This window comes from Moschus berezovskii, chromosome X (genome assembly GCF_049115385.1).
Source record: "Moschus berezovskii isolate FMDL1 chromosome X, NW_MosBer_1.0, whole genome shotgun sequence".
In the NCBI taxonomy this organism is placed as follows: domain Eukaryota; kingdom Metazoa; phylum Chordata; class Mammalia; order Artiodactyla; family Moschidae; genus Moschus; species Moschus berezovskii.
In genome coordinates this window covers 1,305,678-1,327,677 of record NC_142488.1, presented here as the reverse complement: position 1 = coordinate 1,327,677, position 22,000 = coordinate 1,305,678, and the positions used below count along the sequence as shown (strand labels likewise).

At 50.0% G+C, this 22,000-nt stretch overlaps 1 protein-coding gene across 1 annotated transcript in view; it reads left to right on the top strand.

The window, feature by feature from the left end:
• The window catches only part of LOC129534920 (polyprenol dehydrogenase), a 141,947-nt gene that overhangs the window by 20,376 nt on the left and 99,571 nt on the right, over positions 1-22,000 (top strand). The window contains exon 2 of the mRNA XM_088833538.1: positions 17,438-17,545. Coding sequence (XP_088689664.1) covers positions 17,438-17,545 — 108 coding nt within the window. The remainder of the gene's footprint in view (positions 1-17,437; positions 17,546-22,000) is intronic.

The following is a 22,000-nucleotide window of genomic DNA, read 5'->3' as shown; positions in this document are numbered from 1 at the left end:
GATTCTTCACCAGTGAGCCATCAGCAAAGCCCATTTCAGGAGTTACTTGTTCCTGAATTCTTTGACTTCCAAACGATGTTGGGACTTCCCTAACTTGGGCTACTTTCAGCCTTGCGCTGTCACCTCCACTCGGGAAAGGGGCAGTGCTGGGCGGATTTGGAAAGAGACTCTGGTAGTCTCTGTCTCGGCAGCCCCGTGAGCAGGATCTGAACCTCTAAAAAGGTGGGGACTCTTGAAGCTTCTGAAACCACTGCAGCCATTGCTCTGACAGCTCGTGTTCCTGTGTTCCCAGTTCAGGGCGGACCAACCCTGACGCTTAACTAGAATTCTTCTCGGGAATGTGCAGCCCCGTGGGTCCCTATCCTATAAATGATACAGAATTCAGATATGATGCTGGATGTTGTGCAGCTGTTTTGGGCCCCAGGACTGGCTTTGAAGCTTTGCGCAGACACAAGCTCTTCTGTGCCTCTCACATCCTGCAGACCCGTGACCAGGACTTGATCATGGTGGGGGGCCCGTGGCCACCTCGTGAGCTCTGGTGGCTGTGACCCTGTGGTCCCATGTGGGTGGGAGGTGTCTCCTGCTTGCTGTCCGGTGGCTTCCAGGTGGTGCTAGTGGTAAAGAATCCGCCTGCTAATGCAAGAGACTTAAGAGACGCGGCTTCAATCCCTGGGTGGGGAAGATCCCCTGGAGGAGGGCATGGCAACCCACTCCAGTATTCTTGCCTGGAGAATCCCATGGACAGAGGAGTTGGGGGGCTACAGTCAGCAGAGTTGCAAACGGTTGGACTGAGTGACTAACACGCTTTCATTCACATTTGGAGGCCAGAAATCGCTGATGGCTGGGACATGTCTTGTTTATTGCTGTAGCAGGAGATATTTTCATTTCACGATATAAACACATAAAATATAATTGTCGGTTCAGTTCAGTTGCTCAGTTGCGTCCGACTCTTTGTGACCCTGTGGACTGCAGCACGCCAGGGTTCCCTGTCCATCACCAACTCCTGGAGCTTGCTCAAAATTACATAAATATATATAAACATAAGTACGTATTTATACAGATGAATATGTGCATTTTTATATTCTATGTATGTAGTTTTTATAGTCAATTTTTTATCATCTATGTGTTACATATCTGTCTATCCACAGTTTTATCATCTACTTACTAGTGAATCTGTGCATCTATTATCTTCCATCTATTAAGAGTGAAAAGGTTGGCTTGAAGCTCAACATTCAGAAAACAAAGATCATGGCATCTGGTCCCATCACTTCATGGGAAATAGATGGAAAAACAGTGGAAATGGTGTCAGACTTTATTTTTTTGGGCTCCAAAATCACTGCGGATGCTGATTGCAGCCATGAAATTAAAAGACGCTTACTCCTTGGAAGGAAAGTTATGAGCAACCTTGATAATATATTAAAAAGCAGAGACATGACTTTGCCAACAAAGGTCCGTGTAGTCAAGGCTATGGTTTTTCCCGTGGTCATGTATGGATGTGAGAGTTGGACTGTGAAGAAAGCTGATCGCCGAAGAATAGATGCTTTTGAACTGTGGTGTTGGAAAAGACTCTTGAGAGTCCCTTGGACTGCAAGGAGATCCAACCAGTCCATTCTAAAGGAGATCAATCCTGGGTGTTCATTGGAAGGACTGATGCTAAAGCTGAAACTGCAATACTTTGGCCACCTCATGCGACGAGTTGACTCACTGGAAAAGACTCTGATGCTGGGAAAGGTTGGGGGCGGGAGGAGAAGGGGACGACAGAGAATGAGATGGCTGGATGGCATCACTGACTCTGTGGACTTGAGTTTGAGTGAACTCCGGGAGTTGGTGATGGACAGGGAGGCCTGGCGTGCTGTGATTCATGGGGTCGCAGAGAGTCGGACACGACTGAGCGACTGAACTGAACTGACCAGTTCCCTTTAAGAGCTGGACTCTAAAGTTCAAGGGACCTTCGCTTGGCAGGGACTCCTTGAACATAACCCTGGAGTTTGCAGCTGGTGATAAACAGCAAACACATGTCTGTTATCATCAGACAGCAAGGACAAGAAAAGCCTGCATTGGACCTCTCTAGTCTTTACCAACATAGATCTTCCCCTTCTTGCTCTTCTTACATGTTGCATTGACTTTAATAAGTCTTAGCTGCTCCAATACTTTGGCCCCCTGTTACAAACTGCAGACTCATCAGAAAAGACCCTGATGCTGGAAAAGATTGAGGGTGGGAGGAGAAGGGGACGACAGAGGAGGAGATGGTTGCATGGCATCAGCCACTCTGTGGACATGAGTTTGAGTGAACTCCGGGAGTTGGTGATGGACAGGGAGGCCTGGCGTGCTGATTCATGGGGTCGCAAAGAGTCAGACACGACTGAGCGACTGAACTGAACTGAACTGAACTGATTCATCATTGAAAGGACTGATGCTGAAGCTGAAACTCCAATCCTTTGGCCACCTGATGCGAAGAGCTGACTCGCGGGAAAAGACTCTGATGCTGGGAGGGATTGGGGGCGGGAGGAGATGGGGACGACAGAGAATGAGATGGCTGGATCGCATCACTGACTTGATGGACACGGGTTTGAGTGACTTCCAGGAGTTGGTGAGGGACAGGGAGGCCTGGCATGCTGTGGTCCATGGGGTCGCAAAGAGTCAGACACGACTGAGCGACTGAACTGAACAGATGCATATATCTCTTTTCTGTTTACTGAGCATCGCTTTACCTTTTTATCATCTGTAGCTAATATCTGTATCATCTGTGTGTTTTTGTGTCTATGTATCGGTGATCTGTCAATTTATCATGTATCTCTTGGTATCGATCATCTTTCTGTGTATCTGTTACTTGTCGTCTGTGTTGTTATTTTTCAGTCCATCAGTTGTGTGTGATTCTGTGACCCCTTGGACTGCAGCGCGCCAGGCTTCCCTGTCCTTGACCATCTTCTGGAGTTTGCTCAGACTCGTGCCCATGGAGTCGGTGATGCCATCCAATGCCAATATATCCTTTATATATTTATTGTTAGTTTATCTTTTATGTGTATCTGTATTTTCTTCCTTGATGGCTTTCCTGGTGGCTCAGATGGTAACGAATCTGCCTACCATGCAGGACATCCAGGTTCAGTCTCTGAGTCGGGGAAGATCCCCTGGGGAAGGGAACGGCTCCCCACTCCAGTATTATGGCCTGGAATTTCTGGACAGAGGAGCCTGGCGGGCTACAGTCCATGGGGTCGCAAAGTCAGACACGACTGAGGCGCTAACACACACATGTCTTTTCTGTTGTCCGTCAATCTGTCATGTCTGTTTCCCTCACTGCATACCTCTGTCTGTCTCTACCTACATATCAGTCCCTCTGTCTCTGAGTTTGTCTGTCCATCTGTCCATCCGTGGGTCTATATCGATATATATCCGTCTATCCATCCATCCATCCATCCTGTACTTTTACGGTTAAACTGAAGGCACGTTGAGCAGCTTTGATCTTCCCTGCAGGAAATCAAATGAAGTCATATGTTTGTCCTGAAAGGAAAGCTGTCACTGGTTCACCTGTCATGGGTTTACACATTTCCCTGCTGCGTAAGACGGTTTGGCAGGAACCGTGGGGCTCCTACACTCCACTCTCCTCGTGTGCCCGGGAACCGCTGAGCACTCGACATTTCAAGCTTATCAGCCAGAGGAGTTGTGGGGGGGTGGGTGTGCATCCCTCTGAGCTCGCTGCCCGGTCCCCTGTCTGCTAGGCTGGTGTGGCGTCCCCTCTTTCACACGCATTTGGCCAGAGACCACAGAGCACCCCTCAGCGCCGGGGCAGCAGACCCCGGAGCCAGTAGTCCAAAATGGATGCTAAGGCAGGGCTCTGGACAGTGGGATTGAGTGGGCCTGGGCCTGCCTGGGGAAGCGTGGGGTCTCAGGGGCGGACCCCATTTCTGAGCTGTGGGTGGTGAAGCTCAGATGGGGGTCTCCAGGCGGGGCTCAGGTGATGAGGGTCTCCAGGGGGGGCTCAGATGAGGGTCTCCAGGAGGGACTCAGGTGATGGGGGTCTCCAAGAGGGACTCAGATGATGGGGGTCTGCAGGAGGGACTCAGATGATGGGGGTCTGCAGGGGGGACTCAGATGATGGGGGTCTCCAACGGAGGCTCAGATGATGGGGGTCTGCAGGGAGGCTCAGATGATGGGGGTCTGCAGTGGGGGCTCAAATGATGGGGGTCTCTAGGCGGGGCTCAGGTGATGGGGGACTCCAGGGGAGGCTCAGTTGAGGGTCTCCAGGTGGGGCTCAGATGATGGCGGTATCCGGGGCGGCTCAGATGATGGGGGTCTCCAGGGGCGCTCAGAGAGTTCAGTCTCTTCATGGATCTACTTAATGGGGGTCTCCAGGTTGCTCCCGGGTTATGTTCTCCAGGCGGCAGAATGTCATGTTTAGGATCAGCTCTGGGAAGCAGTCACTGGGTCACCTCCCTTCCCGCTGGCATCTAGGATCTCACACGTGGGACTCCAGTGGCCAGCCCCAGGGGTGTGGTCACACTGCCCAGGGCTGCCGCACTGTGCTCAGCCTCGGGAAGGAACCTGGCCTGGATTCGCAGAGTGGGTGTGGGTGTGGTTCCCGAGCCAGCAGCGAGGCTGTCTGCTGGGCGTCTCGCAGGAGGGACACCCCTGGGAAGGGCTGGCGGTGTCCGTCCCTGGTTTTGACCTGATCACCCTAGTGAGGGGTTGGCGTGTACTGGGGATGGGAAGGCGGGATAAAGGGAGGAACACAGCAGTCAGGGGTGATGGCAAGTAGGGAGGCATCTGCTGACGGGTCAAGAGAAGACCTGCCAGGTAGCTCCAAGCCCTGCCTTTCCTCCTACACCTGCAGCCTTTCAAGGTCCACACCTCCAGCTGAGACAGCGTGAGCTTGCTATGGACGAGTCTCTGTATGCCCCCAGAATTCATATGTGGAAACCCTGACCCCCGAAGGGGATGTGTTGGGATGTGGAGGGGCGTCTTTGGGAGGTCATGAGGGTTAGATGAAGCCATAAGGGTGGGGTCCACGTGATGGGATGAGGGGGGAAGAGAAACCACAGCTGTCTCTCCGTCACACGAGGATACAGCAAGCGTGCAGGTCTGTGGAGCAGGAGCAGATCTTTGCCTCCTGGCAACTGATCTCCCCTTACCGTGATCTCAGACCCACAGCCTGCAGGACTCTTGAGAAAATCACGCCTGTGGTTTAAAGCACCTAGTTTGGGGAACTTCGTGATAGCACCCAGTATTTGCGTCGTTGCAAGAAGCCACCCCCCTCCAAACAAAACAGAAGCAGTATTGTAACGAGTTCAATAAACACTATAAAAATGGCCCCACATTAAACACTTGGAATTTAGTAGACGTTGAGTTAACCGGATGATCTGCCATGATGTGGGTGGGCCTCGTCATATCAGTCGACGATCTCAGGATGAAACAGACTGAGGTTCCCTAAGAAGTGGGAATTCTGCCTCCAAGTGATCTGGGGACTTGAGCTGTAACTTCAGCTCTTCCTCAGTCTCCAGGCTGCTGGTCTTGTTCAGTTGCTCGGTCGTGCTCTACTCTTTGGGACCCCATGGACTGCAGCATGCCAGGCCTCCCCGTCCTTCAATAGCTCCTCGATTTTGTTCAGATTCATGTGCATAGAGTTGGTGATGCCATCCAGCCATCCCATCCTCTGTCGTCCCCTTCCCCTCCTGCCTTCAATCTTTCCCAGCATCAGGGTCTTTTCCAGTGAGTTGGCTCTTTGCATCCGGTGGCCAAAGTGTTGGAGCTTCAGCTTCAACTTCAGTCTTTCCAATGAATGCACTGTGTTGAGTTCCCTTAGGATTACTGACAAATAACACACCCATTAGATCATACAGTTCAGTACAACTTTCTGGGGACCCTGCCATCTGGTCCTTCAGCCTATGGTTGTGTTCCCCCAAAAGCAAGTGTCCTGATCACTTGGAATATCCTGAGGACTTGGGCTTCTTTAGGGTTTAGAAAATATGCCTGAGATGTATTCATTACAAAAGAATTCTGAAGAGTGGCCATGCCTGTGAAAACTATTCCTTTGCTGTTACCTGGCGTGTGACTGGGGAGGTGGCAGAATTTGCCTATAGACACTCCCACCGACACTGTTTTCTTCTTGACCTCTGTTCTTTTGGAAGATGGGGGTGGAGATGAAAGAGCCTTGTCCTGGGGGTGTCCAGGGACACGTGGGTCTGTTGGCAGAATTCACTGGAAAATGTGACATGTATAACCCATTGACACTATCATTCTTCAGACCACTGCTCATAGCACTGAGTAACTTAAATTTTTTTTTAAATATTCAATTTAACGTTATTATTTTTTAAATTGGGGTATACTTGCTTCAGTACATTGGGTTAGTTTCTGCTGTACAATGAATTGAAATTCACCTCAAAATGACAATGAGCTACCACTGGTCAGAATTTTCATCATCAAAAAAATCTACGCACAATAAATGCTGGAGCGGGTGTGGAGAAAAGGGAACCCTCCTCCACCATTGGTGGCAATGCAAATTGATGTAGCGTCAACAGCGTGGAGGTTCCTTAGAAGACTAAAATCAGTGCTACCACGTGATCCCGCAGTCCCACTCCTAGGCACATAGTCAGATGAAATCGTCATTTAGAAAGACGCACACACCCCAGTGTTCCCCGCAGCGCTGTGTTACAGCAGCCAGGACGTGGAAACGACCTCGACATTCGTGAGCAGATGAACGGATAGACACGTGGTACATACACACGATGGAATATTACTCACCCATGAACAAGGGCGGAATCAGGGCATGGGGAGAGAGGTCTGAGGACTCAGGAACTTGTTAACATGAGGTCTGGGCAGCTCTGTGGGTTGTTTCCTTTTCTGCCAGCCTCGTTTGAGGGCTGATGCATAGATGATATGATCTCACTGGGTCCTCAGCCTTCCCATCTCTGCCCCGCTTTGCTGTCCCGCCTTAAGGCTTGGAGATCATTCTGTCCCCAGAATGAATGCCTGTCGTGTTCCCCTTCCCTGGTCAGCAGACGGCTCACAGGCGGGTCCAGTCTCCGAAGTGGACATTTTATCCTTCAAGTCCGCTTCCCGTGGTGAATCTGTCGGAAGATTCTCACTAGGGAGACGTGTAAGCGTCTTGATTGCTGCGGTTTATCGACACAGCCTTTCTTAGTGATGCCGTCTTTCAGGAAAACAGAATCCCGCGGCCAGTTGAGTTAGAAGGGCAGACACGCATCACTTTAACATGATTTCCTGTCAATTTTGAGGACTCTTCAACCCACTGCAGTATTTGTGCCTGGAGAGTCCCCACGGACAGAGGAGCCCGGTGGGTTACAGTCTATGGGGTTGCAAAGAGTCGGACATGACTGAGTGGCTAAGCACGCCAGACACACATGCATAATAAAATAGTATTTATAACAGCACCAGGAAGGGTGGATAATATAGGTCATAATTCATTTGTGAGAAGAATGCCAGAACTTCCAAGTACCCACTTACCCTCCATTATTTATGATTAAACACGGCGTTTCCCCCATTTTAAACCGAGAGTGTATTCACCATACAATGCACCCTTTTTATGGCGCAGTTCAGGGGTTGTTAGGGTATTTGCAGAGTTGGACAGGCACCACCCCTCTGTCATCTGTGAACTTGTTTTTATCACCTCCTTCCCACGTGGCTCAGTGGTAAGGAATCCTCCTGGCAATGCCGGAGTCGCGGGTTCGGGTCTTCCTGGGTCGGGAAGATTCCCCTGGAGGAGGCAACGGCCACCCACTGCAGTGCCATTGCCTGGGCAGTCTCCTGGATGGAGGAACCTGGTGGGGCCACGGTCCGCGGGGCCGCGAAAGAGTCGGAAACGACTTAGCAACTTAAGAACAACAACCACGAAAGGATTCCTGGACCCCCTGTGTGTTGTCCCTCAGTGTTCTCCCTCCGCTCCAGCCCCTGGACACCACCGATGTGTGCTCTGTTTACATACGTTTGCCTATGTCTGCAGTTCATATAAATTGGATCGTGAAATATATGGCCTTTTGCATGTGAGTTCTGTCTCTGAACGTCGTGTGTTTGCGGTCCATCTACATTGTAGCCTATGTCAGAGCTTCACTCTTTTTCACGGCTGCGTCATATTCCACTGTGTGGATGGACCTCATGCTGTTTAACCATCCACCCACCCATCCATCCATCCATCCATCCATCATCCACTATCTTATCATCCATCCATCCATCATCCATCATCCACTATCTTATCATCCATCCATCCATCATCCATCATCCACTATCTTATCATCCATCCATCCGTCCATCCACACTTGGGCTGCTCTCACTTTTCAGGCTACTGTGAAATCAAGCTTCCCCGGATCGAGCTTCATCATGCGTGTTTGAGCGGATGCATGGTTCCGTTTCTCTGGGATGCACTGACCCCTCGGTGTGGCACAGCTGGGCTCCTGCATCTCCCCGTCTCACCTGTTGAAGAGCTGTCAGACTTTTTGCCAGAGTGGCCGCTCCAGCTTCCATCCGCGTCGACCTTCCAGGAGGGTTCTGATTTCTGCCCCTGCTCACTGATTTCTGTCCCTTTCTGATTTCTGCCCCTGCTCACTATACACGTCCTTCCTTTCTCCCTGCGTTTGTTCGGCTCGCCTTTCCTTCCTTTCGTCCCCTCGCCCTTTCTCACCTTCCCTCCTTCTGCTTTTCTCTTTCTTTTTTCCTCTTTCTTCTTTCTCTTTCTCTCCCCTGCTGTCTTCCCCTCTCCGCCCTCCCTTTCTTAATATAGCAGCCATCCTCACCGCTGTGACCCAGTGACTCACTGTGGCTTGGATTTCTCTCTCCCTGATGCTCTCCTACCAGACTTCTGCTGTTGTTTTCCGAGAAAGCACAGGAGCAAAGATTCAAGGGCAGAAGCAGTGAGCAGACGACCCACGTGCTGTCACGGAGAAGTCACAGCGGCTTACACGTGTCTGCAGGAGATAGGAAATGCGGAACATAAATCAAAGTCCAGGAACCTCGTAGATAACAGAGGGGAGGTGGTGTTGCCACTGCCCTGGGCTTTCAAAACCCCTGTACCTGGCGTCCACTTGTGTCTCGTGACAGCGAGCAGCCTCGGCCGGGCGTCCAGCCGCCGGGATTTGATAAAAAAAAACGGACCGGGCATGGAGTCAGCCCCCTGTTCTAAAAGTAGCCACAAAGCTCAGGTCATTTCAACATAGCTGGACGGGGGGCCAAGATGGCAGAGTTGTTTGTTTTGCGGTTTTCTTTTTTTTTTAATTTCATGTATTTGTGTATTTATTTTTTCTGGTTGTGGCGAACGGGGTCTTCTCATGGCAGGGGCTTCTCTTGTTGCAGAGCCTGGGTTCCAGGGCATGCAAGCTTCAGTAGATTTTGGCTCCCAGACTCTATCTAGATCTCAGGCTCAGGGGTTGTGGCTCACCGGGCTTAGTTACTCCCTGGCACGTGGGATCCTTCTAGACCAGGGACTGAACCCATGTCTCCTGCGTTGCAAGGCAGATTCTTTACCGCTGAGCCACCAGGGAAGCCACATTTTGCTTTATAGTTTCAGTTTATTTCAGTCGCTCAGTCATGTCTGACTTTTTGTGACCCAGTGGACTGCAGCACGCCAGGCTTCCCTAACCTTCACCAAGTTCCAGAGCTTGCTCAAACTCACGTGCATCAAGTCAGTGATGCCATGCAACCATCTCATCCTCTGTCGTCCCCTTCTCCTCCAGCCTTCAATCTTTCCCAGCATCAGGGTCTTTTCCAATGAGTCAGCTCTTCGCATCAGGTGGCCAGAGTGTTGGAGCTTCAGCTTCAACATCAGTCTTTCCAATGAACATTGAGGGTTGATCTCCTTTAGGATGGACTGGTTAGAGCTCCTTAATTTATACTTAATTTTTTTTTGAAGGCAAGAGTTTAGACTTTTTACAAAAAGTTCCTGGGACTTCCCTGGCGGGCAGACCAGTGGTTAGGACTCGGTTCTCTCACTGCCGGGACCCTGGGTTCGATCTCCGGTTGGGGAAGAGCAGGCTGGGTGTAGTGGCCAAAATACACACGTCAATAAGAGCTGCTACTTTGAGATGGTTTCAGATTGAGGTGCAGTTATAAAGAGTTCAGTGGAGCAACAGTGTTCCTGCTTTTCTGCAAGACGAGCGCTCTTGTATCATGACGGTGACAAGTACTGTATCCCAGACCGAGAGGCTGGCTCTGATGCAGTGCAGTGCTTTCGTCCCCATCTCCTGCCCTAACGTGTTGGTTCCTGTGTCCGTCTGTGTGATCCTTGGGCGATTTATGTGTGCGTGTGGGTTTGAAAATTCCCCATCATGCTTCTCAGTGGTAAAGCCCCGGGTTCGATCCCTGGGTCGGAAAAGACCCCCTGGAAAAGGGCATGGCAACCCACTCCGGGATTCTTGCCTGGAGAATCCCATGGACAGAGGAGCCTGGCGGGCTACAGTCCTCGGGGTCGCAGAGTCGCGCACGCCTGAGCGAGTTCCAACATCGTTGTCTGCGTCTCTGTCTTATTCATGCTGGAGACAATCAGTTCAGTTCAGTTGCTCAGTCGTGTCCGACTCTCCGCGACCCCATGAATCCCAGCACGCCAGGCCTCCCTGTCCATCACCAACTCCCAGAGTTCACTCAAACTCATGTCCATCGAGTTGGTGATGCCATCCAGCCATCTCATTCTCTGTCATCCCCTTCTCCTCCCGCCCCCAATCCCTCCCAGCATCAGAGTCTTTTCCAGTGAGTCAACTCGCCGCATGAGATGGCCAAAGTATTGGAGTTTCAGCTTCAGCATCAGTCCTTTCAATGAACACCCAGGATTGATCTCCTTTAGAATGGACTGGTTGGATCTCCTTGCAGTCCAAGGGACTCTCAAGAGTCTTCTCCAGCACCACAGTTCAAAAGCATCAAGTCTTCGGCGATCAGCTTTCTTCACAGTCCAACTCTATATTTGGTCTCAGTGAATTTCTTGTTCATTTCCTTCTTTTCTCTTTTCTGGAGAGTTGTTCACTGTTTTCAAATTATTTTGCAACAACTCTTTATAGACAAAGAACGCGACCTTCCTCCCTCGTGGCACCGTTTCTGCTTTTCCTTTTGCTGTCTCCTGAGGCAGTTTGGGTTCCGTGGGATGAAGCAATCTTTTCGTGGTCCGAGTGATAGATGATTTCCTGCACAGTGTCGGCGTCTTGCTTAGAAAAGCCGTCCTTGCTTTCCTGGTTGCTTTTTTTTTCTCATCATTCGTGAAAAAACAACCAGCGTCGCTGCGTCTCCTTCTGTTTTTATGAGTGAATTGTCTGTCACACACACACCTTCCTCTTGAACCTATTGGTCTGTCTGCCCAACACATGGTGAAGACGAGCAAGCCGAAATGTTGGGAGTTTGGCGCACAGACAGCTTTACTGGAGGGTCATGCAAGGAGTCAGGTGCTTTGTGCCCTAAAATCCTGAACCTCCTGAATGTTTCAGCAAAGCCTGTTTAAGGGCCAAGTAAGGAAGGGGCTGAGGTTAGTGGTTGCAGACTTCTTGGTTCAGGAATCCGTGTCCATTGCGATGCTCATTCTTAACCTCCAACAGCACAAGTGTTTTTCTCTTATCGCTCTTATCTGTTCTGCAACCTCTTATCGCTCTGTGAATGGAAGAGTGTTGTCCCCTTAAAGGTCAGAGCCTTGAGAAGGGACTGTCCTGTCTATTTATAATGTTACTGTAAACCTCCAAGCAGACCAAGGTTCTTCTCTCTTCTGCAACTTTTTAAATCTCTCCGTGAAGGCAAAAGGGTTATACTCCTAAAGATCTGAGACTGGGAATGTGTTTGTGGTGTTCCTATGAGCCTCCAAGAAGACAAATGCTATTTTATATTCTGCAACTTTTTATCTCTCTATGAACGTGATGCCCTTAAAGGTCAGAGCCCAGCAATGAACTATCCTGTCTGTAATATTACTATAAGTCTCCAACCAAACAAAGGTTGTTCTCTCTTCTGCAACTTTTTAAATCTCTCTCTGAGTGGGAAAGGGTTACGCCTTTAAAGATCAGAACCTGCGGGTGAACTGTCCATCTACTTCAGGCTATGGGCAGCATTTGTAACGCACAGCAAACGAGTACCAAGGTTAAAATAAAAGAAACTGATCCAATATGGATGATTTTGAGCAAGCTCCAGGAGGAGATGGTGAAGGACAGGGAAGCCTGGCGTGCTGCCGTCCATGGGGTCACAAAGAGTCGGACATGACCGAGCGACCGACCAACAGCAAGACACAGAGTCAGAGTTGTTCTTCCCTGTGACATTAGGGGCGGCTGTCTCGTGTCGCTAGCTCGGCGTAGGGAGCCCTGTCACGTTGCTATTTTCCCAAGCTGCTGCCCATCCCCGAGCCGTGAGGTCAGCCCTCCGAGTTAGACACTCAAAAGCATGACCGCAGAGTGTCTAAACATAGCCCGCGAGGGACCACGCGGCTCACCCTGCAAACGCTGTGCCTCTGCCAACCGTCTGTTTGCCAAGATCTGAGCTGCCTTTTTTTCCCTTTTCTAACTTAATTTTTATTGATTGATTTACTTTTGGCTCTGCTGGGTCTTGCTTGGGGCGTGGGCTTTCTCTCGTTGCAGAGAGCAGGGCTGGTCTCTAGTGGGAGGGTGTGGGCTTCTCATGGCGCTGACTTCCCGGTTTGTGGAACACGGGCTCTAGGACACACGGGCTTTTGGGAGTTGCGGGTCCCAGGCCCGGAGCCCAGTTGTCACCCCTGCGGCGCGTGAGATCGGCGTCCCCAGATCAGGGCTGGAATCCGCATCTCCTGCCTTGGCTGGGCGGGTCCTTTGCCACCGAGCCACCTGGGAAGCCCCGGATGCCTTGCTTTGTGAGCACCTGGCCGCCCGGACCCAAACCCCGGGGCACGTAGCTGCATCCTGTAGTGTCGGACAGGAGGCTGCTAAACTGAGTGGTTTTGTAATTACAGGAGCAGACACGACTTAGAGAGCAAACAACTACGGTGTCAGGTGACTGATACATCTTTTCCTGCCTGGAGACACAGCGCAGTTGCAAAGAGCCTTGGCTCTAAGTTGGCACCTGACGTGGCCTCTTCACAGCTGATTGCTAGAAGTGACTTTGCGAGGCCAAACGATAGAATCACACGTAATTGGGGGAGATATTACACAATTTTCCCCAACGGGGACTGAGCCGTTTTGCACGCCCGTCCACTTTGTACGTCAGGGCGTGGTCCCCATGGCCACACCAGAGAACGTGATGCTGAAGTCTCTGAACTCTCACCAACGTGCTGGGTCAGATGGCATCTTGCAGTGTTTGGTTGTTATTAACACGTCCCTCACTAGGTGTAAAGTTGGACCTGTGGTTTGAAAGGGCCATTTCAGGTTTTTTTTTTTTTGGTTATTTTTTAAGCATTTAAAATTTTTGAAATGTATTTTTATTGTTTTAAAGCCTGTACTGTATTTGTTTTTTTTTTTTTTTTAGATTTAAATTTTCTTTTTTTTTTCTTTTTTTTAGTTTTTTTTTTTTATTGGAGCCTAAGTTTTTACAATATTATATTGGTTGGTTTTGCCATACATTGACATGAATCCGTCCCGGGTGTACATGAGTTTCCTAAAGCCTGTACTGTATTTGTTTTGGGCTTCCCTGCTTACTCCTTGGAAGGAAACTTATGACCAACCTTGATAGTATATTAAAAAGCAGAGACATTACTTTGCCAACAAAGGTCCGTCTAGTCAAGGCTATGGTTTTTCCCGTGGTCATGTATGGATGTGAGAGGTGGACTGTGAAGAAAGCTGATCGCCGAAGAATTGATGCTTTTGAACTGTGGTGCTGGAGAAGACTCTTGCGAGTCCCTTGGACTGCAAGGAGATCCAACCAGTCCATTCTAAAGGAGATCAGTCCTGGGTGTTCATTGGAAGGACTGATGCTAAAGCTGAAACTCCAGTTCTTTGACCACCTCATACGAAGAGTTGACTCACTGGAAGAGTCTGATGCTGGGAAGGATTGGGGGTGGAAGGAGACGGGGACGACAGAGAATGAGATGGCTGGATGGCATCACCGACTCGATGGACATGAGTCTGAGTGAACTCAGGGAGTTGGTGATGGACAGGGAGGCCTGGCATGCTGTGATTCATGGGGTCGCAGAGAGTTGGACACGACTGAGCGACTGAACTGAACTGAACTGATAGCTCAGTTGGTAAAGAATCCACCTGCAAGGCAGGAGACCCCGCTTCGATTCCTGGGTCAGCAAGATCCGCTGGAGAAGGGATAGGCTACCCACTTCAGTATTCCTGGGCTTCCCTGGTGGCTCAGATGGTCAAGAATCCGCCTGCAATGAGAGAGACCTGGGTTCGATCCCTGGGGTTGGGAAGATTCCCATGGAGAAGGGAAAGACTACCCCCTCTAGTATTGTGGCCTGGAGAATTCCATGGAGGGTGTAGTCAGTCCATGGGGTTGTAGAGTCGGACACGACTGAGTGACTTGCACTTAACTTCATTGTATTTGTAATCGTATTGTTTCTGTCTTAAGCTTTTTTTAAAGTGCTTACTGATTTTGTTACCGTGTTCTTTCTGGGGCTTCCCCGATGGCTCAAGCATTAAAGAATATGCCTGCAGTGCGGGAGATATAAGAGACACGGGTTTGATCCCTGGGTCGGGAAGATTCCCTGGAGGAGGCAACCTAGTCCAGTATTCTTGCCTGGGAAATCCCATGGACAGAGGAACATGGTGGCTGTAGTCCATGGGGGTTACAAGTTTTTTTTTTTTTTTAAATCTTTGTTGAATTTGTTGCAGTATTGTTTGTATTTTAAGTTTTGGGGTCTTGACCCTAAGGCACGTGGGATCTTTGCTGTCTGACCAGGGATCCAACCCACAACCGCTGTACTGAAAGGCAAAGTCTTAATCAGTGGACCACCAGGGAAGTTTCTTAAATATGTTTTTATGTCAACAGACGCTTTTGTCCTTCTTCTCTGTGGAGACTTTTATTTCTTGGCTTTTCAGAACTCTTTGCATTTTAGGAAAACACTTCTTTGAATGCGATGACAGGTGCAGACTTTGTCCCAGTTCATCATTTCTGTCTGACTTTGCTTATGGTGTTTTTGTAAACATTTATTTTAAATAATTAGTTTTGGCGGGCCATGCTGCCAGGCATATGGGATCTTAGTTCCCTGACCAAGGATTGAAACTTCGTTCCCTGGAATGAAAGCAGATTCTTAACTCCTGGACCACCAGGGAAATCCCTTGTTTTTTTGTTTTTTTTCCAACACTGTACAATTTGTTTTTGGTGTGAAATTGGTCTTTTGCCTTAGAATTAGCAAAGAGTTTTCTGGTCTGAGGTTAAAGGTAAATTTTTCTGTTGTTTGACTCTTTTCAGCGTTTAGCTCTTTTCCTCTTGGCGTGTATTCAGATGTGTCTTAGGAGTTATGGATCTAATTTTATGTTTTCGAAGCCTCTGTTTAGATGTCCTAACAGTATTTAGTGTAGCTTCCCTGGTGGATCAGTGGCAAAGAATCCGCCTGCAGTGCAGGAGACACAGGTTTGATCCCTGGGTTGGGAAGATGCCCTGGAGGAGGGCATGGCTACCCACTCCAGTCTTCTTGCCTGGAGAATCCCATGGACACAGGAGCCTAGAGGGCTACACAGTCCATGGGTTTGCAAACAGTCAAACATGTAGTGACTAAGAAAAACAGAAATGGAGTATAACTTTAAACAATGGTGACTCTGTTGTACCGCTAAAAGTTATAAAAATATTGTAAATCAAGTGTACTTTAATGAAGAAAAAAAATTCTGTAAAATGAAATAAAGGAGATGGGGAACATACCAAATTGATGTTTGCTACATTGATCCTAAAGGAAATCAGTGAAACCAGTCCATCCTAAAGGAAATCAGTCCTGGATATTCATCAGAAGGACTGATGCTGAAGCTGAAGCTCCAATACTTTAGCCACCTGATGTGAAGAACTGACTCATTGGAAAAGACCCTGATGCTGGGAAAGATTGAAGGCGGGAGGAGACGGGGACGACAGAGGATGAGATGGCTGGATGGCATCAGCGACTCGATGGACGTGAATTTGAGTGAACTCTGGGAGTTGGTGATGGACAGGGAGGCCTGGCGTGCTGTGATTCATGGGGTCGCAAAGAGTCGGACACGACTGAGTGAGTGAACTGACTGACCGGCGTTGATCCTGTAGTAAATCTCCTAGGACCAGCCACTTCCTACACATAGCAGCTCACTCACCTGGAAGCTTACCGCCCAAATGTAGTGACCCGTCCGTCCAGGACTCAGCCCTACCCCTTGCTGGCAGGGGCTCCCCAGACTCTGGGCCTCCATCCACCCCGCTCCCATGGACTGTAGCCCTCCAGGCTCCTCTGTACATGGGATTCTCGTGGCAAGGATACTGGTGTGGGTTGCCATGCCCTCCTCCAGGGAATCTTCCCGACCCAGGGATCGAACCTGGGTCTACCATCTGAGCCACCTGGGAAGCCCCATATATATAATCCATACACACACACACACACACACACACGTCTTGTTGCGGACCCTTTTCCGTGATGGTTTATCACAGGGTACTGAATACTGTTCCCTGCTCTATACAGTAGGACCTTGCTGCTGCCCCATCCTATAGATAACAGTTTGCATCCTCCAACCCGAAGCGACCAACTCTGCCCTCCCTTACCCCATCTCCCCTCTAGACCACCCCACGTGTGTTCTCTCTGCCCGTGAGTCGGACACAGCAAGCTTTCGGTCGAACCATCCATCGCTGTTTGGATCCATGTGGGTTCGTGCAAAGGTCAATGGTTAAAGCAGTCACAGCGTCCATGGTTTTTGTGAGATACTGTGTGTTTTTCACGCCGTCTCCAGACGCTGTAGAAAACGACGTGTAGTTCATTCGCGGGACTTGGTTTCCGAACCGCCTTGCAGGAAGAAAGTGTGTGCAGGTGTGACACCTCCACCTTACAGCGCAGACAGCCCGATCCAAGAGGATTCATCCAGGGCTCTCAGTGCAGGGTCCTGGGCTACACTGCGTATCTCACCCTTTCCACTCGTTGGATTGGCAGCGTTCATCTTGCAGAGGTGTCTGTGGGGGCTGAGCAAGCCTTTGTGAGGTGTGTACGGCAGGGTGTCGCAATGCATGCATGCTTTCTTGCTCAGTCCTGTCCGACCCTTTGTAGACCCCGTGGATGGCAGCCCACCAGGCTCCTCTGTCCGTGGGATTCTGCGGGCAAGGATACGGGAGTGGCTTGCCGTTGCCTCCTCCAGGAGGTCTGGAGACAGGGATTGAACCCGTGTAGACGGCTGCTTTACCCCTAGCGTCCCCTGGGAAGCCCAGGCAGTCGTCAGTCAGGGCGAAGGTCCTGTGTTACCCTCTCCCATCCTGAGCCTATTGAGAGGAGCAGAACCCCGGGTATCAAACCACAGCTCCCGTTGGCATCGCGCCCTCTTTAGTGACTTGATTCGGACCGACGTGCGCGCTGTTTCTAAACCTTACTTGTTTTTTTCTTTCTCTCTTTCTTCTTCTGCAGTCTTCTCTCCGCAACCCGAACGTGTTGCCATAGTGACCGGAGGGAGCGATGGCATTGGGTACTCGACCGCAAAGCAGCTGGCGAAGCTGGGCATGCACGTGATCATAGGTGATGGCTCCTTTGAGCACCTCCTTACGTGTCAGGGTGACTGGGAGACACGTTTGCCCCTGAGTTATGCAGATTATCGGTGTGGTTGCAGATCCAGGGGGGCTTTCCCAGGCGGCCCAGTGGTCAAGTATCCGCCTGCCAGTGTAGGAGACACAAGAGACCTGGGTTCGATCCCTGGATCGGGAAGATGCCCTGGAGGAGGGCATGGCAACCCACTCCAATATTCTTGCCTGGAGAATCCCACGGGCAGAGGAGCCTGGCGGGCTACTGTCCAGGGGGGTCGCAAAGAGTCGGACCTGACTTAGCAATTAAACAACAGAGCCGGCAGGTGTAGAAGGCGTTCACGGTCAACCCTGAAAAGCTGAAACAGACGGGAAATTATGATACTCTTTTATTTTTTTTTTGCATAGGAGTCTAGCTTCTCCTTTAATGTGGATCATTTGCGTTTTTACCTGTGTGACTCACTGCGATAAATGACAATAAGTGTGGGTTAGCCTCCCAGACCTGTCATAACAAATCCCAGCAGAGGCTGGATGGGTGAGACAGCGCGCGGTCACCCTCCTGCAGTCCTGGAGGCTGGGGGCGGAGACCCAGGTGTGCGCGGGGCCGGCTCCTCCCGAGGCCTCTCTGCTGGGTGCACGGACGGCCGTCTCCTCCCCGAGGCCTCACGCGGCCGTCCCTGTGTGTGTGTCTGTGCCCTGACCCCTTCTTCTGAGGACCCCAGTCCTACGGGATCGGGAGTCACGCTACTGACCTTGTTTCAGCTTCATCCCCTCTTCAAAGGCTCTCATTTCCTAATACAGCCTGATTCTCGGGCCCTGGGGGTCAGGACTTCAATATGTGCCTTTGGGACGTCACGGAGTCAGCTACCAGCCGATTTCAAAGCATCTCCGGTAGCTGCATGCTGAAGACGGTCTCCATTTGCCCTTCTTCTTTTTGAAGCTTTCTAGTGGCTTATATTGGTCCCTAAATCAGCTTTGGAAATGAAGGGACTTTCTTCTGCTAGGAAAGTGGAGACACTTCAAGTCAACTCAATTTACATTTGTGAATATTGGAGCTGTTTAAATCAGCTGGAAAAAAGATACGGGGAGATGAGCTTTGCAAAAAACAAAACAAAATAGAATATTGACCACATTTTTCTGGACATCCTCTGCAGTTAATTAATCCTTTTTATGGTGTCCGTTTTGATGAAAATTGTACTGTGGGTCTGGTTTTACCTCTTTCAACTGTTGTTTAGTGGCTCAGGCATGTCCGACTCTCTGCGACCCCATGGACGGCAGCAAACCAGGCTTCCCCGTCCATCACCATCTCCCGGAGCTTGCTCAGACTCATGTCTATGGAGTTGGTGATGCCATCCAACCATCTCATCCTCTGTCGTCCCCTTCTCCTCCTGCCTTCAACTTTCCCAGCATCAGGGTCTTTTCCAATGAGTCAGCTCTTTGCATCAGGTGGTGAAAGTGTTGGAATTTCGTCCTCAACATCAGTCCTTCCAATGAATATTCAGGACTGATTTCCCATAGGATTGACTAGTAATGAGCAGGGCTTGTGTTCCAATAAAACTTATTATTTTTTTTTTTAACAGCAGGAGATGAACCAGTTTTAGCTTCAGGCCCATTGTTCACTGGCCCTAATTTGGGGTCAATGTCTTTTTTTTCTTCCCTAACAAGTGGTACTTTCGTTCCTTCCTGCAGACCTTTACAATCCGGTGAGTGGGGTTCATCCTTCACAGAGCAACTCTGAATGTGGGAGTTTGCCCTTCCCCCGTGACTTGGTGCCGTTGAACCCTTGCCTTGTGGCTTGTATAAAACTTAACCGCCAGCAAACGGAGCTTGACCGCAGGGCAGACCCGACGGCAAGGCAGCCCCGCTGTGTCTGTGCCCTGCTTCCGGATACACGAGTAGATCCTCAGGAGCTGTAGACGCAAAATTAGCCAACAGTCTAAGGTCAGGCATGGTCTTCCCCGGTGGCTCAGATGGTAGAGAGTCCAGCTGCAGTGCAGGAGACCCATGTTTGGGCCCTGGGTCGGGAAGATCCCCTGGAGAAGGGCATGGCAACCCACTCCAGTGTTCTAGCCTGGAGAGTCCCATGGACAGAGGAGCCTGGCGGGCTGCAGTCCACAGGGTCGCAGAGAGTTGGACACGTCTGAAGCGAGTTAATACACACACACACACATGCAATGTTGTCTTGGATTCAGGTATACAGCAGAGTCATAGAGCTATATTTGTGCCGTTTGTATATTCTTTTATCAAACTCTTTTCCCAGTATAAGTTATGGCAGGATGTTGCATTTCGTTCCCTGTGCTGTCCAGGAGGTCCTTGCTGTGTATCTACTTTAAAGACAGTCGTGTCTGTCTGTTCGTCACAAACTCCTAAGTTACTCCTCCTCAGCCTCCCCTTTGCTAACCAGGAGTTTGTTCTCTACGTCTGAGCCTATTTCTGGTTTGCAAATAAGTTCATTTGTATCGTGTTTTAATTTGTTTTCTTTAAACTTTTTTTTTTATAACACCAGAAATATTTTGTATTGGGGTACGGCAGATTAGCAATGTTGAGATAGCCCCAGGTGGACAGCAAAGGGACTCAGCCATCCATACACATGTATCCATTCTCCCTGCAAACTCCGCTCCCATCCAGGCTGCCACACGACATTGAGCAGAGCTCCCTGTGCTGTCCAGCAGGTCCTTGATGGTTCTCCATGTTAAACACAGCAGTGTGTCCATGTCCATCCCAGACTCCCTGACTATCCCTTCCCCCATCCTTCCCCCTGGTGACCATAAGGTTATTACAGACGGTTGAGCAGAGTTCCCTGTGCTGTCCAGCAGGTCCTTGCTGGTTCTCCATGTTAAACACAGCAGTGTGTCCATGTCCATCCCAGACTCCCTGACTATCCCTTCCCCCATCCTTCCCCCTGGTGACCATAAGGTTATTACAGAGGGTTGAGCAGAGTTCCCTGTGCTGTCTAGCAGGTCCTTGCTGGTTCTCCATGTTAAACACAGCAGTGTGTCCATGTCCATCCCAGACTCCCTGACTATCCCTCCCCCATCCTTCCCCCTGGTGACCATCAGGTTATTACAGAGGGTTGAGCAGAGTTCCCTGTGCTGTCTAGCAGGTATTTGCTGGTTATCTGTTTTGTATGTGGCAGTTTGTGTATGCCGCTTCCAAGCTGCTAATTTATCTCTCCCCACCATTTTCCCTTTTGGTAACCATAAGTTTGTTTTCTGTGTCTTTCAATCTGTGTCTCTTTTGTAAATAAGTTCCTCTGTCTCATTTTTTTTTTTTTTGGATTGCACATACAGGCAGCAGCATATGATACTCGCTGTGACTGCCTGATTATCGAGTGAGCTCTCTGTTGCCGGGGGGACGCACTTTTCCCTGTGTCCAGTTTGCCCTGCTGTTCCACTGCCGACCCCCCGCCCCCACCCCCCCAGGTTCCTCAGGTCCCCCTGTATGTTTTTCAGGAACTCGGGGTTTCTTTCTTCCTTCACTGGAGCCTCAGCTATACCAGTTCTCAGTGTCAGCGTGGCCTGACCCTGCCAGGCAGCCTGGCAGCAGATGGCATTTTAATATCACGTCTCACTATGCTTATTTATTTTGTTCTTTTCCCTTCTATTCCTTCTGATTTTCGCTTCATGTACCTTTGTTTCTTTACCATGAGACAGCCGCTAAGGTGGCTAACGGTTTATGATGTCTGTCTTCTTCCTGTTGTCTCTTTTATCATTAAAAATATTCATCTTTGTTTCCTTTAGAATAAATACACTTTTAAAAAGTCGCACCGATTTCAAAAGCAAGCTCACGCAGGCCCGTGTTCCCCCCCCAACTCAGCCCTGAATTCTGTTTCTCGGAGGCGGTGGTCTTTGATGTCTCCAGTGTTTAGAGATGGAAGACACACGTTCTTTCCCCCTGTGCCCCTGGCCCCCACTTGCAGGAAGAATCTCTGAGCAAACCAGTCATAACCACATGACAATTATTTTTTTAAGGCGGCTGAGGTGCAAATGACTTTCGCAGCTTCGTCTTCTTGATGTCCGCGGCTTTGAACTTCTCCAACGCGGTGGCGGCGGCTGTTTCTAACTCCTTTTTCCTTCACCTCCCCCAAAGATGTCCTTTGCCACTTTACGCTTCTCTGTCTCCAGCTGGAGCCAGAAGCATTTCTGTTTTCTCTGAGTTCACCACCCTGATGCTGGGAAGGATTGAGGGCAGGAAGAGAATGGGATGACAGAGGATGAGACGGTCAGATGGCATCGCCGACCCAAGGGACGGGAGTTTGCAGAAACTCCGGGAGGTGGTGAAGGACAGGGAAGCCTGGCGTGCTGGGGTCAGTGGGGTTGCAGAGAGTTGGACACGACTGAGCGACTGAACAATAGCAGTTACCACATCTGTCTTACACTTCTGTGGAGCTCTTTGCTGTAAACACTTGCTTTGTTCTTCAAAGGGCATAGCCTGGATTCATTCGGGGCGCTTG